The 27695-nt window shown below is 38.4% G+C and overlaps 1 protein-coding gene and 1 pseudogene across 2 annotated transcripts; both read right to left on the reverse strand.

Moving 5' to 3' along the window:
* Positions 1 to 8859: 8859 nt before the first annotated feature.
* LOC149386191 (cysteine-rich receptor-like protein kinase 15) lies at positions 8860 to 14615 on the reverse strand (annotated as a pseudogene). Its single transcript, XR_016301352.1, has 10 exons — positions 14612 to 14615; positions 14495 to 14551; positions 14390 to 14441; positions 11540 to 12757; positions 11190 to 11303; positions 10975 to 11098; positions 10664 to 10874; positions 9880 to 10117; positions 9589 to 9738; positions 8860 to 9450 (listed from the first exon to the last, which is right to left on the reverse strand). The product of XR_016301352.1 is annotated as a cysteine-rich receptor-like protein kinase 15 (transcript).
* A 7774-nt stretch (positions 14616 to 22389) lies between these two features.
* LOC149386192 (cysteine-rich receptor-like protein kinase 19) lies at positions 22390 to 26341 on the reverse strand. Its single transcript, XM_089627590.1, has 8 exons — positions 24713 to 26341; positions 24446 to 24565; positions 24223 to 24347; positions 23913 to 24123; positions 23569 to 23806; positions 23329 to 23482; positions 22929 to 23241; positions 22390 to 22759 (listed from the first exon to the last, which is right to left on the reverse strand). The coding sequence occupies exons 1-8, from the start codon at positions 26265 to 26267 to the stop codon at positions 22752 to 22754; spliced, it is 2724 nt and encodes a 907-aa protein (XP_089483716.1). The 5' UTR covers positions 26268 to 26341; the 3' UTR covers positions 22390 to 22751.
* Positions 26342 to 27695: the final 1354 nt, after the last annotated feature.

Consider the following 27695-nt stretch of genomic DNA (forward strand, 5'->3'; position numbering starts at 1 on the left):
CAAAAATCATCTATACACTTGTAAATAATTCTCTTTATTTACAATCCTAATCCTTCCAACAATTTATTATTTAACCATTACTATTATTATAATATCGGTTGGTTTTTCATTTTTATTTTTTATTATTTTCTATGCCGCCGATCTTGAAAACATAGTAGCATAAAGTTGACCTTGAAAATTAGTCGCAGTAAATTTTTAACTTTACGGACTCGGTTTTTTAAAAAATTCCACCGCCCTTTGAGGTTTTAATTTTTTTTTATTATTTTTTTATTTTTTTTTATAAAAGCTTCAATTATACCACTATTTTAAAAAATATATATATATGAATTAGCCAAAAAAAACTATTAGTGGTTCAATTATTCAAATATTAAATGAGTTCTATAGTTATATATCCGCGTACTAGAATTTTTAAATTTCCTAATTAAGTACTGTTTGATTAACTATAATAGATCAGACACTGATTTTATTAACATCATTAATTGATAATTTTGTCCATATAATTTTCTCTCATTAACAATTAATGAGAGGGTTACTTGGAAAAAAGTTGTCAATTAATTATTGTTAATAAATACAGTGGTAAATTAATTATCATTTATTAAATATTGGATATATAGCAAATAATAAATTTAATGGGGCTTGGTTGCTTATAAACTAAAAAAATAGCCTAACTCATTTCTACGTTTTATAGTAATAGTTGAAGTTTGACCGTGAAAATTTTCTTTGACATTTATTTTTATTGACTTTTTGATTTTATTTTTTAAAATTTGCAGTCCTTTTTCAATGTGTTTTTTAATAATTGCTATAATAATATTACAATTTTTAGGGTCAATAAACAATTGGTTGAAAATTATAAATTTTTAATATAATAAATTATTTTCTTAAATTAGTAAATTGTTAAAGATAAAAAGAATTCGCAAGTACTGCTTAATAGAATTTGTAATCAATTTTGTGTATTAATGAATAGAGTGTTGTATTTATAAATACCAATATAATCATTAAAGATATTCGTTAAAAAGGAAAATACACTCTAATAATATAATAATATATGATTATGATTGATAAGAATGAAAAGAGTATAATCTTAAAATGGGATACGACGAGTTTTAAAATTGGGCTATAGTCAACTAGTCAATAGTAAACTTCATTTTTCTTTTAAAAAAATAGGAAATTTATGTTTTGCTAAATAGTTAATATTTAGTTAATTTAGTAAAATAACCATTAACAAAAACTAACGAGGATCAAATATCAAAAATGCCCTTCAATAAACATTTTAAAATAAAAAATAAAAAACGAGTCATTAAATGAGTTGACGATAATCACGTATAATAATCCCTCATACCTTAATTCTCTCTCTCTCCCTCTCTCTCTCCCTCTCTCTCTCTCTCTCCATTAACGATGAGTTTATTTCTCTGCTTCAACTTTTTCTCGTCAATGCGTCGTAGTCTCCTAGATTCATTCAGGCTGCATTACAAATTTACCGACATTAACACAAATAAATAAATATAGAAAAATTAACACAAATTTACATACATATACCAAAATTAACACAAATAAATATAAAAAGGATCCAGTGGATAAATAGCCATATGAAATGTTGAAAATTGTCATATAGCCAACGTTTCATAAATTTTATGTAAATAGCCATCATCAATTATTTACACCGCTTAAAATACGCAAATATCCACCAAAACTTCTCACCTCAAATATGAATAATTAATGGGTATATTTACATATTTCAACGGTGTAAATAATTACTAGTGGCTATTTATCAAAAATTTACGAAACATTGGTTAACTAGCCATTCTCTACTTTTGATGGCTTAGTTAGCTAATTATTTTATATAGAAATAATAGTTTTCATAGAAAACTTAATGATAATGAAATAAACACAAATATACCGATCCGATTGCATAAACACCAATATACGGATCGAAACAATACCTCTGGGCAAACGGTTGATTCTACGAGAGAGAGAGAGAGAGAGAGAGAGAGAGAGAGAGAGAGAGAGTAGTGCCGGGGAAAAGTCTCGATCCGGCAATGGATGATTTTCCTGGAGGAGCGAAGCGACCAACTAGGATGAGTTCAAATATGAAAGAATGGAGGGCTACGAAACCTTCAACTACTCCGAGGGCAAGTATATCGGGAACGGAAGAACGGCATCATTCGCGGCCGAGGCGTTTAGATCTGGAACAAGGACTTGGTACCAGATTTGTATTGGGAGAGAGAGAGAGAGAGAGAGAGAGAGAGAGGACTCAGTCTGACATACATGGCCTTCATTTTCTTACTCCACTATTCAATATATATATATATATATATATATATATATATATATATATATATATAGAGTATAAATATAAATCTTATTTTAACTTCTCTCTTTTATATCTATAATTGCTACATAAAAAAAGTAAGGAATATATAAATATAGTATATATATGGATCTTTTTTTACCTTCTCTCTCTCTGTCTCTTGATATACACATAATTGCTATATATAAAAGTAATGAAAGTCATTGTGATAATTAATAAACTTAAAGTAAAAAAAATCAACAATTAATGACCCCATCAACTAAAACAAAAGCAAAGACCGATTAAAATAACAAAAAAATAAAATTGGAATGCAAAATTTGAATTAATTGCCACATCACTAAAGTTGGCTATGTTATTTAACATCTTGAAACGTTGGCTACTTTACAATATCAACATTTTAAGTGGTTTAGTTCGTACAATTTTTAAAATTTGTTTTCAATGTTGCTAAAATCTCTGCTTACTATTTGTTGATTTTGCAGGAAATAGGAGTAACACAACTAGAACTGTAGTTATAGCTGCTCTGGCTTGCGCGGTGCTGACCATCTTTGTCTGCGTGTGTTTAAGAATAAAAAAGAAAAAGGATATCTCAAGTAAGCATAAAAATCAATCTCATTCAATCTTTTATATTTAACGAAAAAGCTATAGGTTTCGTAACATGCATGCCAGCAACAAAGTTTTTACGCTGAATCTAACTGATTTGTATCGTTTCGTAGCTGAGCGGCCATTATACGATCATGATGAAGACATCGTAACAGCCGAATCTTTACAGTATAGTTTCGAAAACATTAGAATAGCAACCGATGACTTTGATGAGGCAAATAAGCTAGGACAGGGTGGGTTTGCTCGAGGACTACTTTACTTACACGAGGATTCTCGTTTGACAATCATTCACCGAGATCTCAAAGCAAGTAACATTTTGTTAGATGAAGAAATGCATCCCAAGATAGCGGATTTCGGAATGGCGAGATTATTTGTAGTTGATCAAACTCAAGGAAATACAAGTCGAATAGTAAGCTCAACGGTTCTAACAACTTTTGTCTCCATAATCTTAAAAAATTGTATACTAATTACTTCCTCGTCTTTTCTTCTGAAGTGGATACATGGCACCAGAGTATGTTATGCACGGACACTTTTCACCTAAATCAGACGTATTTAGCTTTGGAGTGTTACTTTTGGAAATAGTGAGTGGATAAAAGAACAATTTTTTCCGTCACGGAGATCGCGTAGAAGACCTCTTAAGCTATGTAAGTAAAAAAAAACCATTCAACAATATTCTTTTGCTGACTGTCCAAATAAACTGAAGCAATTTATTTGTTTAGGCATGGAGGAATTGGAAGGATGGTACGGCTTCAAATATCGTGGATCCTCTGTTGAGAGACGCTCCGGGGACTGAAATAATGAGATGTATCCCCATTGCTTCAAATATCATTTGTTTTAGAAGGATGTTTATTTTAGAATTAATGACATATTTAGTCCCTCAACTATGTAGCTTTTAACGGCTTGCACCCCGAACAAAAAAAACGGCGAAATCAATCCTCTGTGTGAGTCATTACTATGAATTTGGTCCTTCTGTTAAAGTGGGCGTCAAAAATGCCGGAATTGGACCACGTGTATATCACGTGTTGGGCATGAAATGGGTAATTTGGTAATTTGGTAATCTTGAATGAAATGCTCTGATAAAATTCTAAACTAATAGAAAGGAAAACAAAGTTTAAATTCCCGGAAAAAAAACCCCTAATTTCATAATGGCGAAAACGAAGGGAAAATCTCCGGCGAAGAAGGCGCCGCATAGATCAGTTCAGTCCGTGGGAACGAGGAAATCGACGCCGAAAAAGAAATCTGCTTCCAAAAGTAATCAAACACCGATGCAAACTGGGGGATATGGTGAGTTTTCAATATTTTGTTTTTGTCGAACAAAAGAAAGAATAAAGAATGAATGGGTTGGACTTGTGACCACTGCGTTTTGTTTTTGTCGAACAAAAGAAAGAATAAAAGAGTGAATGGGTTGGACTTGGGACCACTGCGTTTTGTTTTTGTCGAACAAAAGAAAGAATAAAAGAGTGAATGGGTTGGACTTGGGACCACTGAGTAGCATGGGAAACCTAGTGAGCAAGAACAACATGAAGAGCCGAGTGAGCAAGAACAACATGAAGGGCCGAGTGAGCAACAACAGCTTGGGAAGCCTAGTGAGCAAGAATAGTCTATTGAGCTCGATCAACATGATGATGAGCATAACATGTCAGACATGGATTCTGATACATGGGCAGCGTACCAAAGTCAACCAACTGAGGAAGATTTTGGGTTCGAGTTGAGTGACGAGGAAATCGACGTGGACATGCCAGGTGTTAAAGATGCGCTTGCAGGGCATCGTGATAAGGGCAAGCGTCTTCTCAGTGACGATGATTCTGAAGATGACAGTGATGGTGACTACGACATCGACCAAGACGTTGGAGGTTATGACACTGAAACAGATGATGAAATTGAAGCTGAAGATGAAAAGTATAGGAACAAGAGAAACCCAAAGAAAAAGCTTCCCCGGTTTCAAGAGTTTAGACCAGACACGGATATGAGACTTTTGAGCTTTAAATTAGGGTTATCTTTCCCTAGTTCTAAAGCTTTTAAAGACGCAATAAGAGAATACGCTATTCGAGAAGGCAAAGACATCTACTTTACGAAAAATGACAAGAGACGTGGAAGGGCTGAGTGTAAGGATAAAGCATGCTCGTGGGTTTGTTACGCGTCTACTTTGGGAACCAGTGGTGTATTCATTATCAAGACGTACAATCCTGTCCACTCTTGTCCCAGAGTGAATCGCAACAGATTTGCTACATCGGCATGGCTGGCCAAGACGTATATGCAGTCATTCAAAGACCAAGAATCTTGGTCAGCACCGGATTTCATGAATCGTGTACTAAAGGACTATGTCCTAGAGTGTAATGTCGTGAAAGCATACAGGGCAAAAAGGATTGCTACTAAGGCTATAGAAGGGTCTAACAAAGAGCAGTACGCGGCTCTATGGGACTACGCAGCGGAACTGAAGCGGTCAAACCCGGGTTCAACAGTTGAAATAGAAACAGAAGCAGGCCCCGAAGGTAAACCAGTTTTTAAGAGGATATACATCTGTTTTCAGGCTTACAAACAAGGGTTTGCACACTGCCGACCAGTGATTGGTGTTGATGGTTGCCATATCAAAGGTCACCATACCGGGCAGTTACTTTCGGTAATAGGGATAGATGCTAACAATTCTATGTTCCCTATTGCCTATGCTGTGGTCGAGTCAGAAGGAAAGTCATCATGGAATTGGTTTTTCAAGTTCTTGAAGGAAGATCTGAAAATAAACAACGGACACCATTGGACCTTCATCTCCGATAAACAAAAGGGTTTGCAAGAGGCTTTGAATGATATCTGGGATGAGGGTTCAGTTCAAGGTGAACACCGACATTGCGCACGTCATCTTCAAGGAAATTTCACCAAGGTAAGTAAACTCATGTCTTCTAAAATGTCAGTGGAATGATTAAGTAATGTCGCTGAAATGTAACAAGTTTTTAAAGGCCAATTTTTGAAGACTAAAATGATGGCCGCGGCTATGGAGTTCTCAAGACCTCGGTGTGAGGCAGAACTAGAGCTTATCAAGGCTGAAGACGAAGACACTTATAAATGGCTAATTGAAAAACGTCCTCAACATTGGGCAAGGTGTAATTTTAGGTCGGGACCAAAGTGTGAGATTCTTCTGAATAATCTCTGCGAAAGCTTCAATGGTACTAGGGCAATGCTAATGGCAAGACAGAAACCGATCTTGTCCATGTTGGAGAGCATACGGATGTATCTCCTTCAGAGATTCACCAAACAAAGACTGGCTGCAGATAAATGGAAAGCTGATATAGGACCACGCAATTACAAGATCCTGGAAGTGAACAAAGTGCTAAGTGCACAAAATATACCTACGTGGGCCGGTGACGCTGATTTCCAAGTCTCCAACATGTATGGATCGCAGTACGCGGTGAATTTGACAAGGCAGACATGCTCTTGCAATAGATGGGATCTTTCAGGTAATCTGTTAGCTTTGATAAACTCTGTTTGTACAATACATTATATAGCTTTCAAGTAATCTGTTTAAGTTTAAATTATGTATAGGCATACCATGTTCTCATGCAATTAGTTGCATTTGGTTCAATAAGGCCGACCCGGTGAGTTATGTGTCTGATTGGTACAAGAAGCCAGCTTACCAGAACACGTACGCTCATAAGATTATTCCAATTAACCCGTTAGAACAATGGCCACGAACTGGTTTGGCACCTATGTCCATGCCACCAGACAGAGTCAAACCTGGACATCCAAAGAAGCTCGGACGACTCCAACATGATGAAATTGTTCCTAGGCGAGCAACAAAAATGACAAGGAAATATGTCATCTCAAAGTGCTCTAAGTGTGGTCAAGACGGGCACAATATCAAAACATGTTTCAAACGGGAGCAAGAAAACCAGGTAAGGTTCATTTCAGTTTATTATGTATGACACATTTTCATGTAATGTATTCTGAATGGTACACGTTTGTTGAGTCAAACAGAGGCATGGAAGACCATCTCGAGCATCACAAAACACACAACCACCTCCAGGAGCACAGTCTACCCAACCACCTCCAGCATCACAGTCTACACAACCACCTCAAGCATCACAGCCTACACAAACATCGCAGCCTATGCAGCCATTAAGGGTATAAATTGGTACACTTAATTTACTGCCAAGTTAGAAGATAGAAGTGTAGAAGATAATATACTTATTTTGTTTTGTACAGAGAAGCCCTAGGTTTAGGACTCAAAGCACAAGGAAGGACGTGATGCAACCCCGGGTTTTATTCAGAAACACTTAGACACAATCAAGGACTAAGATCAAGCCTGTCTGAGGTCTTCGTTTTGTAACACTTTTGGTTTACTGCTTTGCTTATGGACAAGGTTGTTTTGTAAAAAAGGCTAATACATTGTAACTATTATGTATTCGATACTTTGCACGGTAATATGTATTTTGCTCGGTTCACCTGTAGCCATGTTTAGACACAATCAAGGATCATATTCTCATTTTGGAATTTTTGGTATGTACTTTGCACGGTAATATGTATTATGTAACTATTATGTATTCTAAACTTAGACACAATCAAAGATCATATTCTCATTTATAGTGTCTCAAGTGTCAACGTCCAATTTTGTAAGAATTGTCATTGTCATTGCTTTCACAAATACACTTCACAAGTCCAATAAACTACACTGCAATTTGTTCATTTAGTTCACAATCAAGGTTCACAAAAGAGTTTACAACAATTTGTAAATCAACACCATCTTCTACCTGACCAAAAGTACAACTAATACAATAACACACAACAAAAACTACGATCAAGGTTCCACAACTACTATCAAGGTTCTACAGTCAATCACCAAACCATGATTGTAAATCACACCATCTTCTACCTGACCAACAGTACAAAAACAATAACTAATACAACACATAGCATCAATTTTATATGTTTCAAATCGGTTGACGCATTTATTGCCCTGCGTTCGGTGTCGCGAATTTCTTCAGTGATCGACTCCGACATCGTTCCATCAAACGCATTAATCCTCTTCAACAGTCCAGGTATTATCGCCTTAGATCTTGAGCACATTGGGGGGTCCAGCCACTCATGAAATCCACATCCTGGCATGTCCTTGTTCTGGTAAAACCAGGATTTTCTTAACCGATTATTTAAAAAAAATTTAACTTCTTATTTGAAAAATTAGACGTACCTTAAACTCAGGGCATCCAAAAAATCTTCGACCCGGATTATCTATCGTCCATGACGTGCGTTCCACCCCACTAAGCCCGCAGCGACACTCCGGAGCTCGTCGCCGCACACTTGTCGACTCGCCGACGTAGCTCACTTGTGTGCGCGATTTTCTTGCTGATATGTTACTAGATTCCATCTTCTACTTGGCTATCTTCGTCTTCAGCCCTAAATGAACAAAAGAAACTTCAAATCGTCATCTTCGTTTCAGCCCTAACTTACTCGATTTGAGATTTTATTCGTTTCAACCCTAACTTACTCGTTTTGGGGATTTTATTTGATAACTACGAAGGGCAAAACAATAATTACCCATTTCATGCCCAACACGTGATATACACGTGGTCCAATTCCGGCATTTTTGACGCCCACTTTAACAGAAGGACCAAATTCATAGTAATGACTCACACGGAGGATTGATTTCGCCGTTTTTTTTGTTCGGGGTGCAAGCCGTTAAAAGCTACATAGTTGAGGGACTAAATATGTCATTAATTCTTTATTTTATCATCTGGTTTACCCTTGGCTACCGGAAGCATTTAATATTGCATCCCTAGCATATGCGTCATTTGAAATTTCGGAGTAGTGCTCTGTCTACAGAGGCTGCTCGACCTACCTTGTATTATACTATTCAAAGCAAGCATTACTTAAAATAAAATAAATTTACACAAAATATTTCTATTTTTATATATATGTTTTGAGATGCAACATTACATGACAAAACAGGTGACATTTCTTCACATTATTTTCATTCAATATAACTAACATTTAGTTGACATATATTCCTAACATGAGATGAAGAAACATACAAACTAAACAAACATTACAAAAGACTCGCATTAAAAAGAAAGTACCAAGGGATTTATTTTGAAGATAACAAGGAAATTCGCATACCATGATTTGGGACATAGTTTTATATAACAAAGCGAAAAGACATTTGGATTCGCGGATCCGTAGAAATAGCTGAATTTTAGTACAGCTCTGATCACTAGCGAGGGAGAAAGTCGGAAATAGACACCTCGTTTAAGGAGTCTTTTCCCGAGTCTTTTGTAGAGTCAATGTTGGTTGCTCTAGAGCTCACATCAAATTCTAAAACCGCGCCTTCGCCCATAGAACTCTGCACATAAAAGGCTGGCTTCGAGGGCACCACAATGCTGATGGAGTGGCTGTGGAACATGAGAGCAATCGAATTCATCGTCGGTCTGTCGGCAACGTTCTCTTGAACGCACAGCAATCCCACGTGTACGCATCGAATATTTTCTGATTTTGAGCCGTCTGATATCGTGGAATCGATAATATTGGAAGCTGTCCCTTCACTCCAATTTTTTCCAAACCTGTATGATTATATGATATAATGTTCAAGTTATTTTAAGCTCTTAAATCTTGGTGTAGTGTATGCTATGGACGTATAAAAAGAATATTGAAATCATTGCTAATCAAAAGGACCTCAAAGTTATCATTTCTGCACTTACATAGGTTAGGAGGTCGTCTCCTTCTCCACTCTCATGGAAATTACTTATCCTTTGGCCAGTTACTATTTCCAGAAGTAAAACCCCAAAACTGAAGACATCTGATTTGACTGAGAATTCCCCAGAAGTGCATACTCTGGAGCCACATATCCGCTGTAAAAATAAAAATTAATATGAGGTTACAAGAGTGAGTTCATAAATTTCAGTAACTGAACCGGTGGAGAATTCATGAGCTGAAAAGATTAAGATGATATGTAGTGTAGGCTTCGTATATAGGGTGAAGTGTACACTTACTAAGTCCCGACGACTCGACTGGTATTGCTTGGAGTTTGATCGAAGTTAAACAAGCGTGCCGTTCCGAAATCTGCGATCTTGGGGTTCATCTCTTCGTCCAACAAAATGTTACCGGCTTTGAGGTCACGGTGAATGATTCTCAAACGAGAATCTTCATGAAGGTAGAGAAGTCCGCGGATAATGCCTTGGATAATTTTGTTGCGTATATTCCAGTTCAGTTCAGCTTGCTTTGTTGGATCTGTGTAACCAAGCCAAAAATCACGCATCAAAATGATAAAAGATATTTAACAAGGTGTGTATACTCATGAATTACTTCTTTTATTTTTCAACTCAATTTGAGATGGAACAGCATGAGATTAGTGAGCTTAAAAAGCCACATCTTTATAAGGTCCTTAAATACTTCTTTCATTGTATATAGATTTTGAGATATAGCAGCCTTATGACAGTTAACTGGTGTTATCACAAAACTTGAGAATTGAATAGTGGAGATTAAATTGGGACACAAGTAGAGGGAAATAAAACATAGAAAACAGAATTGTAAACAGGGGAACTATTGAATTAGTAAAACCATAGGAATCCTCAGTTCTTGCATAAATCACAGTAAAGTATGAGGTTTCAATTAGTAAAAGAACAAAAAGGGACACAAGTAGAGAAACTAGACGAAATAAAAAACAGAATTATAAACAGAGGAACTATATAATTAGTCAAACCAAAGGAATCCTTAGTTCTTGTACAAATCGCAGCAAAGTATGCGGATTCAATTAGTGACATAGCATAAACTTACCGAAAAGAAAGCGATCCAGACTTGAATTGGGAACGTATTCATAAATCAGAAGTCTTTCATCATCTTTCAGACTCAAGCCTAGGAGTCGGACCAAGTTCCGGTGTTGCAACCGAGCAACTAAGATAACTTCATTCATAAACTCATTATCACCTTGTCCAGAACTCTTTGAAAGTCTCTTCACAGCAATAATCTGGCCATTTTCTAGTTCACCCTGAAAATTAATTCACATGTAAACTAAGTACAAGAACAAAGTCAACAGCCACTCATCATGCTCATATTGTTTAAGTAATTATTTCTTTTTATTCTAAAACCTTATAAACAGCTCCAAAGCCTCCTTCTCCGAGCTTGTTATCAACTGAAAAGTTGTCTGTCGCTTGTCGTACAATATCGAAGTCAAAACGTATAAAGATTTTGCAACATCCATATCATCCGGAGCTTCAAAACAAAAGAAAAAGGTTTACTATTTGTAGAGGATTTTTCCAAAACAAAAAATGATTAAAATTACTGCACAGAGTATATGACTTACTTCCGCGATTCTGATTTCGATTTCTAATTTTCTTTACATAGATACAAGCAGCAAGGGGTGTAAGAAGCGCCAGAGTCGCAATTGGTATCGCAACTGTAATGGCAATTCTCTTTCCTGCAAATTGTAAACCGTTCTAAAATCGGCTTTGAGCCCTTGTATTATAGTTCAGAATTCAAAACTTGAGAGATATTAACAACTTCATTGTCTAAAGCACCCAAGTTTCAGATTTTTTTTTTTCTGTTACAAGTCTCAAATTCTAGTTTTATGTATATAATTTTGTATCAAACTTGTAAATCTTTGAGGAGACAGTATGTTACATGTATGTAAATTAGTATACTTGCATGACGTACCTTTGGATGACTTGGAAGAGGGTCTCAGATATGTCCTTGGTTGAAAGAATGGATTGACCTCATACCTCAAGTTACAGCTGGGCTTGAGAATCCTGGCCCCTTGCTTCCCCTCAAATTGCTGTGGAATGATATTCATGGCCTCATTCAGGCAGAGACGGCACTGCCCCTCGTCCAAATCCGGCGTACATTGCATTGTCGCGTATATGGTCTCGTAGCCCGGAACCTTGGATTGACCCGATTCATACTTCATCGTTGAACCGCCAGAGGCAGCCAAGCTAGTCAAGTTGTCCAGCAAGGGCTTGAGCGTAACTGCAAACAGATTCGTGTTCCAAACCTTGTTCAAGCTCGGGATAAGAGCCTTCGGCTCGTTCATCACGGTGGAGAAGATTGGCTTGTTCGAGTACCGAATCATGCACAGCATGTCCCAGAAAACCGCATCTCTTCTTCTCGGACACTTGCCCAGCAACGTATCCCTGTATTTCGCGATACAGCCCTGGCACTCGTCCAGGGAGACATCGCCTCTGCAGAGCGCCATCGCGTTGACTCTCTCGGGGATTTCTCCGACGGACGAGTTGTAGAACCCGTAGTCGTTTCGGCTGGCGTTGGACGCGAAAGCGGAGAGGGCGGTCCGGACTTTTCCGTGAACGTTCTGTTCTGGGGATCGCTTCAGGCATCGTTACAGCTCCAGCAGTATTCGGCGCTCTGAGTGCACTCCACGCTGTTTCCCGGGGCGGAGGACTCGTCGTAGAACGACCCGGTCTCGTAACGGAGTGTGCAGCTGGGCTTGAGGATCCTCGCCCCGCTTTTTTGGTCGCAGCAGGTTGGGATCCTCTGAACCGAGTCTTCGAGGCAGCTCTTGCACTTCTCCGTGGACAGGTCGGGGTGCACTGAAGCAGCGCGTAGATCGGCTCGGCGTTGGGGACTTTCTCGTTGCCGTAGGTGTACTTGATGGCTGCAGAAGAAGCTTTGGAAACGAGTCTGTCGAGAAGAACGGCGTCGTGTGGGCTCGGTAACATCCTGATTGGCTCCTCCTCTTCGGTGGAAAAGATGAGCCTGTTCAAGTAACGGATCATACACCGCTCGCCCCACAGAATCGCCTGCTTTTTCATCGGGCAGCCCTCGAGAATCATGTGGGCCGTCTCGTTCAGGCAGCTCTGGCAGGTCGTCACGTCAAGCTTCCCTCTGCAGAGGCGGATGGCGTTGACCACATGGAAATAACTGAAAATTTTCGGAAATCATCTGGAAATAAATAGAAACGTAAACATGATGCATTAAACATGATTTTTCATCAAACACAATGGGTCTATTTTTGAAGATCTCGGTGCCACGAATCTGTAGGATTTTGAATCACTCAATTTCGAGTTCGTATGATATATATATATATATATATATATATATATATATATATATATAGATTTTTGAAGTTTTGATGAAAAAAAATGTTTGAAAAAAAATAAGAGAGAGAAATTGACGAATTAAAAAACAAGAGAGAGGAAGTGATGAATCTAAAAGAAAAAAAACGTACTTAAGGACAAATATTGAATTTTAACCCATTATCGCTAGTGTCACTTAATATAATTGGATATTTTTCTAAAACTCTTCAAACGTGGGTTAAATCTCAAACTTTGAGTTTAAGGTGACCTAGTCAGTTACAAAATTCTATTATTTTCTTAACAAGTTTCGATCTTTAGAATCTTAGTCCCTGTTCGGTTTGTGATTCTAATATTCTTTTCTGTTTTCTAATTCTAAATTTCAGAAAACACAACTATAAAATATGTTTGGTTATTAATTTAGAAAACAGATTTAGAATCATGTTTCTTTTTCTTAAAAATTTGTTTAGAAAACAGAAAACAATGAAAAAGGTGTTTTCTTTTTTATCTCTCTTATATTTTAAATTAAACTCTAAAACAATTGAATGTAAAACATAACCAAACAATATTTTAAAATATTCTGAAACGTAATTCTAAATCTGTTTTTTAAATTTAAAATTAGAATCAGAAAACAAAATTTAAAAACAAAAAACAAATTTAGAATACTAAACCAAACGGCCCATTTTTAAAATTTTGTTGCAACAGTAAAAACTTATTAAATACATTTCTTTATATAATAAAATTTAGTCTTTCTCTTCCATTATAATGAATTATGCAGTTTATTCAAAATAATTAGAAGTATATCCCGATGGATTTACAATGCCTCCAACAAAACAAATTAAGTTCAATACTCCATATTGTCATTTTAATTTTTTTTTATAACCTTATTTTATTTAAGAAGATCTTTTCAGGTTTATATTTTTTTTATTCTTTGTGTTTTGAAATTTCTTTAGTAACCATATACTGATACGCAATCACTATATTTTAAATATGTATTTTAAATAGTTCAAATGTTTTTTTTTTCTAGTAAATTCATATATGAATAAATACTAAAATTTAATAATTCTTTCTTAGTTTTATCAATGTTGATAATACATTAACTATATCATTTTTTCCCAAGGAAATTTTTATGCCCTGAATTCAATCTATGGATCCATATAACAGCCGGCCGGTCTGCACTTACTCGATTTTGTTATGGCTTTATATAACCGCCACTAAAATATTGTACTTAAATACGGCAATTATACCTAGAGTTCTACACCCCACATACCCTTTATTTTGCAACAAAATCATACCTATCACGATCACCGATACATTATTTTGCTATTTTCGTATTATTTGGTTTTCAGTTATAATTCCGTAATCATTTCATCCCTAAGCTGGTTTTTTTAAGTCGAGTAGCGTTCACCGTGGATGATTTTTGAAATTTTTCATAGGGATTGCGTTTACGTAATCACAGCCGTCTTTCTATATATGATACCATGACACCAAGATGACGTCATCCTTCTGCCCGCTATATTGAAACCTCGTTTCTGATCAGCTAATTGTCAATGTCAATAAAGGCGACACAGTGAACAAAACGAACCTCCTAACGGAACACACACAATCTGGACAAAGCCTATAATGGCGGCCATTTCGCTTGCTGTAAAAGGCAAACCATGCGTATACTATTGTATAAAACGACATTTATTCCTTCTCTTACCCATTAACCTGATCATCAAACCAGAAGTATCTTCTTCTTAATTCCCTTACTACAAGAATGACGAAAGTTGCGATCCTCGGCGCTGGAAACCTAGCTTTCACTCTCGCCGGTGATCTTCTTCTCTGGCATAAGAATACCTACGAGGTCACCGTATGGGTGCCCGAGAACCATCGATTGAGCTTCAACGAGGTCGCCGAACTTGGTTGCCTCTACCTCCGCGGCTCTGCCAACGACGGCGCGTTCAAGCCCAACCTAGAAGATGATCTAGGTCGGGCGGTTTCTTCCGCCGAGTTCATAGTCCTCGCTGTGCCGACCCTCGGGCACGAGAGTATTCTCAACGCCTTGGCTCTATTCGACTTGAGTGCGTCGTTCCTTGTCGCGCTCCCCGGAAGTGGAACCACGCAAATCGCCAAGCAAATCCTAAGCTCCGAGCTGAGCCCAAAGGCGATAATCGAGACCACCACTTCTCCGTACGCGTGTCGCCAGAGCGGGGCCACGATAAACATGCTGGGAATCAAGTCCGCTTTTGAGATATCTGCCTCGGAAGATCTTTCATCGGCGTCGAAAGACAGAATATCTACGCTCTTCCCCAATCGTCTCGAGTGGTACCCGAACATAGCGTCGATCTTCTTCTCGAACGCGAATCCGGTGGCCCACCCTGCGGGGATTCTCAACGCCAAGGAAGCTATACAATGTAGGCTTCGTCCACTTCCGAACTTCTACGGTACGTTTGTCGCCGAAGCGATCGAGAGGGTTAACTCTGTAGACGCGGAGCGTCTCGCTATAGTCCGGGCGTTAGGGCTCAAGTCTGAAACCGACTTCGATTACTCCAAGAAGTGGTACGGGACGGACGCGCCGGGTCCGAGGGAATTTTACGAGATTTTCGAGGGATACGCGGATATCGAGACCCCGACGACAATGAATCATCGCTACCTGACTGAGGATGTTAAGTACATTATGGTTCCTTGGGTGGCGATAGCGAAGATCTGCAACGTCGACGTCAAAACTATGGAGTCGATCGTTCACGAGGCGAGCCGTGTACTTGAAGAGAACCTTAGCCAGACGGGGCGAACCCTGCGGTCCATGGGGCTCGATGGAGCAGGTCCCGAGGAAATATTGCGTGCTCTCAACGGAGCAGAAACGTACGTGAGCGAGCAATGGTTATAACGGCGAGCCAAAACTCCAATAGAATATTGCTGATATCGACGTTCGCTTATAGTAATGAGTTTGTCCGTTCATGGTTACGTATGTACGTGTAGTGCCAGCGCCATCAAAGGAAGAATAAGTTTCAATAGAATTTGTGTAGTGGCGTGATACCACCTTTAGGCCGTCTTGTTTTAATAGTCTCTATTGTCTTTTATTAATTATGAATACGATTTACGTCATGCCCGATTCAAATATAAATAATTTGGCTTTTTTTTCTAATATGATTTATTTAAATGGTAAGTGCATTTTGACGAAATTGAAAAACTTGAAAAAAAAAATGTATACAAATAGATACTAAACTAATTGATTATTGAAAATAGTTAAAAATTTATTTGTCAAAATTACAGTGCACACTATCATAAAGTTTGCGTCTTCCAAGAGAACTCCAGCTGGTTAGTCTGCCCACGACGGAACTCCGGCTGAGAACGCCATCCCGATGCGTCAGAGAGGCGATGAAGAAGGAACCTCCCGGCCATCGAGCACAAGCCATGTGAAGAGAGAGAGTAAACTTGAAGAGAGAGAAAAGAAGATTAAAAATTAGACTTCCTTAGACCCCTTGTTTTGATCTATAGTCTAACACAGAGCTGGTAAATAAAATCAGTCAAAACATGATCGAATTACGTTACCTTGTTTTGTTTGTTTCAATATATAAGAGTACATGACCTTACTACTTCCAATATTAATGAAATAATGTAGCCTCGTCTATTTAAGAAATTTTTTTTTAATGCATCTCCTTTAAACTTTCGTAAATTCTTGGAGTATAGTTAGTGCAAGCTGTTTAGTGTTGATGCATCCGTATGTGAAGTCGTAGTCTCTTGTTATTGACTGTTTAGTGCTCAAACAATCTGCATATTTTCTTTTGGTGTAATCATCATTTTCAGCTTATTACGGCAAGCGTGATTTTTGTTCGGATTATGATAAATGAATTTTTTTCTTTTCTATTGGCGCGTATCTAAGTAATTTGGCTTGAATCTCTACCTAAATCTCTCAAGAATATAGTCTGCAATAAATTCAGCTTGATTCCTGTAACAAATTACCAGAGAATAATTGAGCTATGGTAACCAACATTTCTTATTTGTAATCAATATGTTTGTGATCAATGTGTCATCTTTTCCTATCCATTTGATATTTTCTTTGAGTTATATTATACTTTAAGATTCTTCAGTTTTAATAAAATTATTTCAGTTGAGTTTTTTAATTAAGATTTGCTTTTATTTGAAACGTGAGCAGTACCATGCAAATTTTATAAAGTTGCTTAAATAGTGAGAATTAGTATACAAACAAATTATAAATAAATGAGAGGAAAAAAATAAACTGTTCACGTAGACCTAGACCTATGTTAACTCTCTCTTAAATGAATGTTGAAGATTAAGGTATCAAGTCATCCCGTCGAGTCGACCATTGTGTGTGACCCTCCAAGTGTGACAACAGGAACCAGAAAATCTTGCCAAATGGCCCAAGAACTTCATTCGGGCCCATCATTTTCCCAAAGAATCTTGGGCCAAAAGGGAAAGGCTCACTCACGAAGCCAACCGTCCAAAACCAGGAGGGAAATGGGCTCAACTAGTAGTGATTTGGAAAGTTTGGACCAAAATATTGTGATCCATGTTTTTGGACAATTATACTACCAATACGAGGAGAGATAAATCTTTGTTACCCTCTTTGTCCATTAATTTTTAATTTTGTTCATTTTAATCCAAAACTTGCTCATAAAACCAAAAAAGCTCTCACCTCCCAGAGCTCTCTCTCTCTCTCTCTCTCTCTCTCTCTCTCTCTCTCTCTCTCTCTCTCTATCTCTTCTGTTTTTCTCTCTCGTTCATTTTGACATACAAAAAAAGCTTACCTTTTTATGTTGGTCGTCCTCGCTCACCACCGACGAGCTCGAGCGCGTGAGCACATGAGGATGAACCTTGTTGAGATTCAGCACATGGCTTTGTGTCTAAATCACGACGCTGTTCATGGCCGTGATCCGGCCTTGTTGAGATTCAGCACATGGCTTTGTTTCTAAATCACGACGCTGTTCATGGCCGCGATCCGGTGGTGAGGCAAAAAAATCATGGCCGGAGATCTAGTTCAGGTATGTGTCGTTCTGGGTTTGTTGGTGTCATTACCCGCCGTCTCTGTGTTGTTTGTTGCTGGGTTTGTTTGTGTGTTGTTCTTCGTGTTTTTGGACATTTGAGTTTTTTTCGCGTTCTTGAATTGTAGATATACATGTCTACAATCTCTGAAATTGTAGATTGTCCCCGTCATACGTCGTTATTGTAATTGTAGATATACATATATACAAATAGTCTCATTGTAGATATTATAAGTCTACAGTTACTACAACTCTAGACGTCGATATCTACAATTGTTGTTAACTGTAGACTTATAAGTCTACAATTTATGACAGTTTTTATTACAATTATACATACCAATCTAAAGTTATTCTGATTTTTAAATTTTCTTATTCAGGTATGAGAGTGAACATATTTGTTGTATAAATGAGAGACAAGCCTCCGACATACAGATCACGTGCCGTCGGTAGACCGAAGAAGAGACGGATACATTCTCAAGGGGAAGAACCTATTCTTAGGAAGTGTTTCGCGATGTGGAGAACTTGGTCACAACCGGACTACATGCAACAGTCCAGTTCCTTTGTCCGAGAGGAATGGATGAACTATTATAGTTGTATGTGTTTTTGGAACTAATTTCAGTTATTATAGTTTAATGACTAATTATATGTCTTTTTGAAACTTGGAGTGTATTTCAATAATGGATGAATGACTAATTATATGTTACAATTTCAGTAATTTATGTCTTTTTTACATCTTTAATTCCTAAACATAAATGACAATAGTTGTTCAAATTGTTGAAATCTCATTAATCAATGATTCGGGAGAAGCTGACGAGCTTAAGGTTCGTTATCGGGATTCACTGCGAGTCGGTTCAGAGGTTCGAGAATTTAACGAGTCTTAAATAAATTAAATGAATAATCCGAAAATCATACAATCCGAGAATTCTGAATTAATTAACCAGAATTTAAATTCTCGAACATTCTTAAATAAATAATTAATAATCCTTGAATACAATCTCAAATCCAAAAATTAAAACTCGAGTCTAACGCTATAAAGCGATAAACGACTCACGAGTGAGATCGAGCTTTAAAATCTTTTTTCTGAATTCACTACTCTTCGGCTTCGACGCGCTCAGTTTCCGCCGATTTTCGCTCGCTTTGACTTGATCTGCGACTTAGCTGTGAAATTCATAAATGAACATCGAGTCAATTTCTAATTACTTAACTCGTCATAAAAATCACATTTCAATCTCATAATTAACTAACAGAAACCCGAGCCCGAACGAAATATCAAATCTCAAATTTCAGAATTCTTGAGGCTCAGATTTTCTATCACAAGACACTAAACAACAACAACACATTTCAGAATTCCCAGCCAAAAGAACCACACGGCCAAAAATAAGCAAACCAAGCTCACGGCCAACCTTAGCTCACGGCCAAAAACACACAAGCAAACCAAGCTCACGGCCAAGACCCAATCCAAAACAACACTCGTCCAAAACCAAGAGCAAACCCATAACCAGAAGAATCATCACCGAAAGCAATTCAAATCTTCAACTAAATCATCAAAACACGTTCACAACCAAAACCCCCAAATCAAAACCTAACCCTAATCAACATGGATTCCAATATGAAGAAATCTCCTCACCTCTCTATGTTCCTGAAATCCGGCCTGCTCCACAAGCTCTCTCTCCATCCCGGCGTTTCTCCTAGCTCGCGGCGGCGCACACTTCACGGCGGTCGAGCGCTCGAGGAGACTCGGTGGTCGCGCGCCTGGGCTCGTTCCTTGGCAGCGATCCACGCGAGAGAGCTAAGCAAGGAGAAGATGATCGGAGTGGTTGAGGTGCGCGTCCAAGCTGGGCCTCGGCGGCAGCGGCGTTCTCCCTTCTCTCGGCCGGCGCGCGCGCGGTAGAGGATCGGTGGCTGTGAGTCGCGCGATGGAGGAGACTCGGTGGTGGCGCGCGGGAATAGGAAAGGAAGAAGGAAAGCGAGGAAAGGTGGTGGTGATGATTTTGGGTGGCCGGCCGGGAAGAGAGCTTGGATGATGTGGTCTGGAATTTTTTTTTTCCTTGCTCTGTTTGCTCTCCAATGTCGCACGGGTGAGGAGAGAAGAAGAAGAAGATAACGTGAAGAATGAAGAAGAAGGGAAAATATGTACTTGCTCACTTAAGCAACTACTAAAATTGTCCAAAACAAGAAACTCTATATTTTGGTTCAAATCATTGAATTGAGTAGTAGATCTGGCCATTTCCCAAACCAGGAGAAGAAATCTAATAGTAATGCATTAAAGAGAAATACAATAGTTTGCAATCCATTATTGCTCGAAATAAAAGGTTTCTAATTAGATAATTTGATGCAAAATTCATGAGAGGGAATTTTTATTGAATTTTTTTGGTCTTTTTGCTAGCGTAAATAGTTTCACGTGATCCGTTACCTAAAATTTACGAAACGTTAACTATATTACAAATTTCAATATTTCATATAACTATTTATCTGTAGACTTAATGATATTTGAGAGTAAAACAACACCCCTACTTTAAAATTATAACCCAACTATTAACATATTTAGGAAAATAGCCAATTTATCATGACAACATTCTAATATTCCAATAGTACCCTTAGGTTAATATTATTAACTATCATAGTAAATAATATCGTCCATAACAAAAAAATTAGTAAATCTAATTAACAATAACAAAAACTACAGTAAATAATATTTGTTGTAACAAGAACGACAGTAAATCTTATTTACCGTAACAAGAACAATAGTAAATATTATTTACCATAACAAGAATAAAAGTAAATCTTTTTTACCGTAACAAGAACAAAAGTAAATCTTATTTACCATAAGAAGAACGACAGTAAATCTTATTTACCATAATTGGAAAATTATCAGAGTTGAGAATTAGTTAATCTAACGGTAAATACGATTTACTTATTAGTTAATCTAACAGTAAATACGACAGTAAATATAATTTACTTATTAGTTAATCTAACAGTAACTACGACAGTAAATCTTATTTCCAAAATAAGTTATTTCTCCCTCCTTGCATCTTCTCTTCTTCTTCCGCCGCAGAACTCGCCGTCGCAGATCCTCTGGAGGTTCGACCGCGTCCGCGATCTGGAGATGGAGCTTCCCTCCGGCGACCTGAGGCTCGAGAAAGGCGCGGTGGTGCGGTGGCGAGTCGAGTTCCGGGAGGATCCGTCGCTCCTCGCGACGGTGATCAAGGCAGCATCGCACCACGCCGCGGTAGCGATGGCGGCGGCGAAGTCGACGGACGAGGAGAAGGCGGCGGCGCTGGCGCAGTGCAAGGATAGCTACGGCGACACGATCGATAATCTCCGGAGCGCGTCGGAGGCGATCTCGCGGCGCGACGATGGGACGGCGAACAGTATGCTCAGCGCGGCTGCGAGGACAGCTTCCAGGGGAAATCGCCGGTGTTCGAGTACAACGAGAAGATGTGAGCGATCGGCGACCTTGCGAGGGAAGAGGAATGAAGAGGGATTTGATGCGTAGAAGACGAAGAAGAGGGATTTGATGCGTAGAAGACGAAGAAGAAGAAGTGGTACGAATTGTAAATAAAATTGGGGGTAAAGGACAATTTTGGAAACTCAAAATAATTTGGGCTATTTCTCTAATAAACTAATAGTTGAGCTATTATTTTAAAACTTCTCTCCTCAAGTGGCTAGTTGTTTACAAACCGGATAATTAATCTAATTTTTTGGGAGTAATTTGCTTAATTATTAATGAATGATTTTATCACAAAATTTTAGCCTACTCCACATCACACGCCCGATTAACACACATTTTGCTCCGACGCGCTGATTTCATTTCCCAAAATATTATTTATAAGCGTGAAAAAAGAAAAAGAAAAATTTAAATGGTATTGTCATATGGGATATCCCACGGCAACGCGGGCCACCATCCTCGTGTTTTAAATAACGTTTACCTACGTGGCGCGGAGGTGGCCAATAAAATCGTCGCTTTTAAAAAAAAAAAAAAGTAATGTTGAATTTTTTAATGACTTGTAAAAAAGCGATGTTTTTTTTTTACCTACGTTTTCTAAGCGACGTTAATATATTTGTGTAGTATTGGCATGTGTTTGCTCTGGTGGCGTCGCAAGAGATTTTCCACCACTATCTGAAGTGATGATGAGCAAGTGTGTGTGTGTTTTTTTCCCCCTTTAATAGCATATATAAATCTCTCATCAACTACTGCACAAGAAAAATTTAGGATGCTGCATCGCACGACACCTGTTTGTTAAAATGCTTCGATCAATCTATGTTAAAGCAATTTCATTTAGAACTTAAAGATGGTTGTGAAGTCGAGTTGTTCTCACATAGAAGCAGTTTCTGGTTGTAGTCTAGGCCGTTTTGCGAGTCGTGAACTTTACGTTATTCTTGGCTTTATTTCCTTACATTCGTTGTCTTTATCTGTAGTCTTTGCTTTTTATCAAGTTTTTATTGCTGCTATAAAATTAAGAGGAGAAAAACAAGCACAGAGCTGATTAAAAAATCAGTCAAAACATGATCTAATTCTTCTACAGAACAAAACATGTACAGAGCTGGACAGAAACCACTAAAATCCAAATATTGCGTTGTCTTGTTTTGTTCGTCTTAATATATTAAGAATACATTACCTTAAAATTATGGCAAATTGCTATGAACTAATGGAGAAAAAAAAAGGTACATGTTGTCAATACCGAAAGAAATCCCTCTTGAACAAAGCTTTTTTCCTTTTACATATGCTACTCAAGTAAGACTCATTCGAATCCAACACCATGTTAATATGATAAACACCACACATATATACATGTATGGCTGTTTTTGGAACACCGTTTGATAATCAGGGGCATCTTGTTTTGAAATTCTAGATGACTAGGCACCTGCAAAGAAAGAATAAGAAAAATCACTTGAATTATAAAAACAACTGGACAAAATATACAAAGTTATTAGGTTAAAGAAAATGAAATGGTATGCGCAACCAGTATCAGCAATGAATTCAAATAAAATAATCAGGAAAATAAAAACTGCTATGTTTGAGACGGTACTAACGGGGGTGTATTTCAGTAATTGTAGCCTCATCTACCGAGGCTCGAGTAGAGTCGGTGTGAGATTGATTTTGACGTGGAATGATAGCGCTGCTTCCCATGAAGAATCCAGGCTTTGCAGGTACAGCGAGAGTGTCGTGGGACCGGCTGTGGAGCATGTGAACCACCAAATCCATGGTGGGTCGGTCTGATATATTTTCTTGGACGCACAAAAGCCCTATGTGTATGCATTTCATTATCTCATCTGTTCCAGACCCGATCCGCATTAGCGGATCGATTAGAGTTGACGCAGTCCCATCGCTCCAATACTTCCATGCCTGTAAAATTCAAGCTATATATATTATGTACATGAAAACTTTGATGGTTAAATAGCGCTTCTATTTGGATTTCATAGCTACACCCACATAGGTCAAGAGATGGCCTTGATCTTCATCATCATGTCGGAAATTTCCGTTCTTTTGCCCGTTTATTATCTCCAGGAGTAGTACTCCGAAGCTAAATACGTCGGACTTGACAGAGAAGTGCCCTTGAATTACGTATTCCGGTGCCATGTATCCGCTAAATTGAGATAAAGGAACAAAAAATTAATATTCGATAAAAAAAAAAAAAAAACTTTGTTCGGAATAGATGAGAATTGTGCTTACTAGGTCCCTGCAGCTTTCTTTGTCTTCCCCTGAGTTTCATCCAAAGCAAACAATCTCGCCATTCCGAAATCCGAGATCTTGGGGTTCATTTCATCACCCAACAGTACGTTCCCAGCTTTCAAATCACAGTGGACGATCTTGAGACGAGAGTCTTCGTGAATGTAAAGAAGCCCACGAGCGATGCCTTTGATGATTTTATAGCGGCGATCCCAATCCAAGAGCGCGCGTTTTGTTGGATCTGCATATTCCAGTTCATACAGATTCAGAGCAGGTTTATTTGAGTCAGGTTCAGTCTTAACTAATTAAAAAAAAAGGCAAAAGTAAAAGATGGCGTTGAGACGTACTAAATATGTATTTATCGAGACTTGAATTCGGAATATATTCATAAATTAGAAGTGTTTCCTTTTCATGCAAGCAGAAACCAAGAAGTCTGACTAGATTCCGGTGTTGCAGCTTAGCAAGCAACTTCACTTCATTCTTGAACTCCTTGTCGCCTTGGTCGGAAGTTTTCGAAAGCCTTTTCACAGCAATAAGTTGGCCGTTTGATAGCTTACCCTGAAAACGTACGAAAATTAGTTGTAGTGAACACCTCAAAACAATGACTATAGTTTTGTTTTTTATTTTTAGTTTACTATACAATGGCTTCATTCATACCCGGTAAACATCACCAAATCCACCGCGTCCAAGCTTGTTTTCTTCAGAAAAATCCTCTGTAGCAGCTCGTATTGTGCCCAAATCGTACTGCAAAGACTCTGCCCCCGTTATTTCATCGTATTGGCCTTGTAAACCAAATAAGAAACATGTTACAAAAATGGAATGTCAACCAGTTTCAGGTTTAAATGCGACACCAAAAACAATTAGTTTTTTCTCGGCTTACTTTGGAGCTTGACATGAGTTCTCCTCCTCCTTATGATAATGAACATGCAAAGCAGGACGGCCACACTGACTGAAACAGCAACTCCAATAATAATATTCCTTGTGGTGTCGTCCATTTTATCTGATAAGAAATAAATGGATCTCCTAATTGTTATCATACAACTGATTTTTGATCTTATATGTCTTATTTCGATTTAATTAGTACTTGATTATTGTCCTTCAAAATGTTGGCTATTATGATCAATGACTAGCTTCTGACATTACACACCTGGCGGTGGGGGCGGCGGGGAACTAGGCGGCCCTTCGAGTGGAAACGATACAGCAGTCAGATCAGTGGTTTGTTCGAAGAACTTCGTAACCTCGTACCTCAAAACGCAGCTTGGTCTGAGAAGCTTCACGCCTTGAGCTCCTTCGCAACACTGTTGCATCTCCGTAACAGAATCTTGAAGACACTCGCTGCATTTCTGTTTGTCGAGATCGGGAGTGCACTGCGCGAACGCGTATATCCCATCGTACCCATCCACATCAGCCCGTCCCGAATCGTATTTCCTCCGTGAATCTCCCGAAGCGGCTGCCGCGGTCAGTTTAGCTAGCAGAGGGTCGAGCGCGGCCTTGAAAGACTCCGGTTGGATCACTTTGTTCGGGTTCGATGGATGTTTTCTCGGCTCGCCTTGCATCGCCGAGAATATCGATTCGTTCGAGAACCGAACCATGCAGCGCTCGTCCCACGCGATTGCCCTTTTCCTGTTCATGCAGTACTGATTGGCATCGGAGATGAGTCTCTGGCTGGAATTGTGAACGCATTCCTGGCAAATCTCGGGCGAGAGATCTCCTCTGCACATCGCGATGACGCTGACTCTGTCTGCACCGTCCGCCGAGGAGACATTGTAGAACCCGTAAGGGTTTCGGTTCTTTATAGAGGTGATCGATGATAGTATATCTCCGAGGTTTCTGGCGTAGACGCTGTTTGAGTTGGTCTCGTCTGGGAGGCCGTAGCAACTCCAACAGAAGTCGGAGTTCTGGGAGCAAGATGTTGACTGAGGCGTTGTGGATTCCGTGTTGTTGTAGAAAGGCTCTCCGGTCTCGAATCTGAGAGTACAGCTGGGCTTGAGAACTCGTCCGCCTAGTTTTCCTTCCGGAATTTTTGAGGCGGAGTCGTTCAAGCAGGCATTGCAATCGGTCTGGCTCAAGTCGGGAGTACACTGGAGCAGAGCGTGCACGTGATCGCCGTTCGGCAATGCCGCGCTATTGAAGGCGAACTTGGTGGCACTCGACGCGGCTTTCTCGACCAGGTCATTGAGTAGAGGCGTCAAAGCCTCCTTGAACGTTGAGTTATCAGGAACAGTTTTCGGGTTCTCCAAGACCTGTCGCGGCTCGTCTAATTTGATGGAGAAAATAGGCCGGCTTGAGTATCGGATCATGCAAAGCATGCCCCACAAGATCGCCTCTTTATTCTTCGGGCACCGCTGCAACACCTTTCGACTCGTCTCGTTTAGACAAGTCGCGCAAATGGAGGCATTGACGTCTCCTCTGCAGAGCCCGATCGCGTTGACTTCGTCCGTAGGTTGACCGGAGGAAGCGTTGCGGAAAAAGTCAATGTCGTTCTGGCCGGATTTAATGATTGTGGAGAATAAGAGGGTGTTGAGGTTTTTCTCGTAGACGCTGCCGGCGGTGAAGTCTCCGATGGAAGAACAGTTCCAGCAGAAATCTGCGGTGTCCGTGCAGTCTTGGGCAACATATTTGGGAAGAAATAAAGCGAGCGTGAGCGTGATCAAAATAGGGACGAGTAACACAGCTCGGACATTTCTGATGGAGGAACTCATTGTGGTTTTGTTTTTTTTCTTAAAAAGTTTTTTTTTTTTTTTTTTTTTTTGGCTGCATTGTTTAAAAACCTGAAGATCTTTGGGATTATATATAGCTGCCTTATATATATTTTTATTTTATTTTATAAAGGAATGGGTCTCTTGTGTTATAATCTTCTGAGTTTCCTGTCTTTCCGAGAAGATGCGTTTGTAGACTTATCATCGTGATCTTTAAAGGTTCTCATTCGTGTATCTGTGTTCGCAAGTTGACGTGGTCACAGATTTCGAAGACTTATTATGTCATTGTTATGGAAATCAAATTCAAAACCAATTGGTATTAAGTGAAAAGTCTCAACCAATATATAAACACATGCTCATTTACACACTGTGGTGTGGGTCTCATTTCCCACTTCAATGATTGTCACTGTGGTCCTACTGATAATCAAGGCGCTCTATCACAGTAGATAAATCATCTAAACAGATTGTATATATCGTGGCTGTTTTCTTTATCGGATATTATGCCGTAATAGTAGCGGCGTATATATGTATAAAAATTGTGTGTGTATATGATAATTTTGCTGGGATAAGGACGGACGATGTATTTAAGTTCGTTGGGCAATTCTCCAGCCATGTTACTTTCCTTTAAGTTCTACTTTTCCTTTATTCTAAAGCCCTAGTTTAATTCTCTGTTTTCCAATTAATGATAATTATTCATATGACGCGTTTCAATTAATACTAGTCATATGGAGCTGGGTCTCACATTTAGTATGAAATTTCTACAACAATCTATTGATAATATCGATTTTTCTTTGAATGGGCAGGTAACTAATTGCCGAAAAAAAAAAAAACATAATATGTAACAAATAGCCAATGTTCATTTATATCATAAAATAGTCGCAAGCTGTTACATAAAATTACAAAAAAAAACTTCATTAATGAATCATAATCAAAATATAAAGAAAACACAAAACAAGAAATAAAATACAAAATATATAAAATAGCAAGAGGTCCGTCTTTTTGAGAATCTTTTTTAGAAAATATAATATAAAAAAGGTCCACCGGCTATCTAGTGACTATGAAACGTTAAAAATTTTGAAATAGTCAATGTTTCGTTATTTTTTTGTAAATAACCACGTAAATCTATTTACGCTATCAAAATAATAAAAAACGCAGAGTAAATTTCTAGTAAATATGACTATTTACGAAATATTTACAATAGTTTTTTGCTATTTACGAAAAATTTACAAAATGTTGACTAAAACACAAACGCTTATGTTTATGTGGCTTATATCGTTAAATCTTTGATATAAAAACTCAGAAATAACTTGATATTGAAATATCTTTTCTTTTCATTCACTAAATTTTTCGCGTTAGGTCGATATCAATAAGTCTATTAATAAAGTCGCAAGAGCACACATTAATTTAACTATTTGTAGCTTTTTATAATGG

The sequence above is a fragment of the Urtica dioica genome, chromosome 9 (assembly GCF_054948205.1).
Source record: "Urtica dioica subsp. dioica isolate 48M chromosome 9, U.dioica_male_clone48M_v1_H2, whole genome shotgun sequence".
Classification (NCBI taxonomy): domain Eukaryota; kingdom Viridiplantae; phylum Streptophyta; class Magnoliopsida; order Rosales; family Urticaceae; genus Urtica; species Urtica dioica.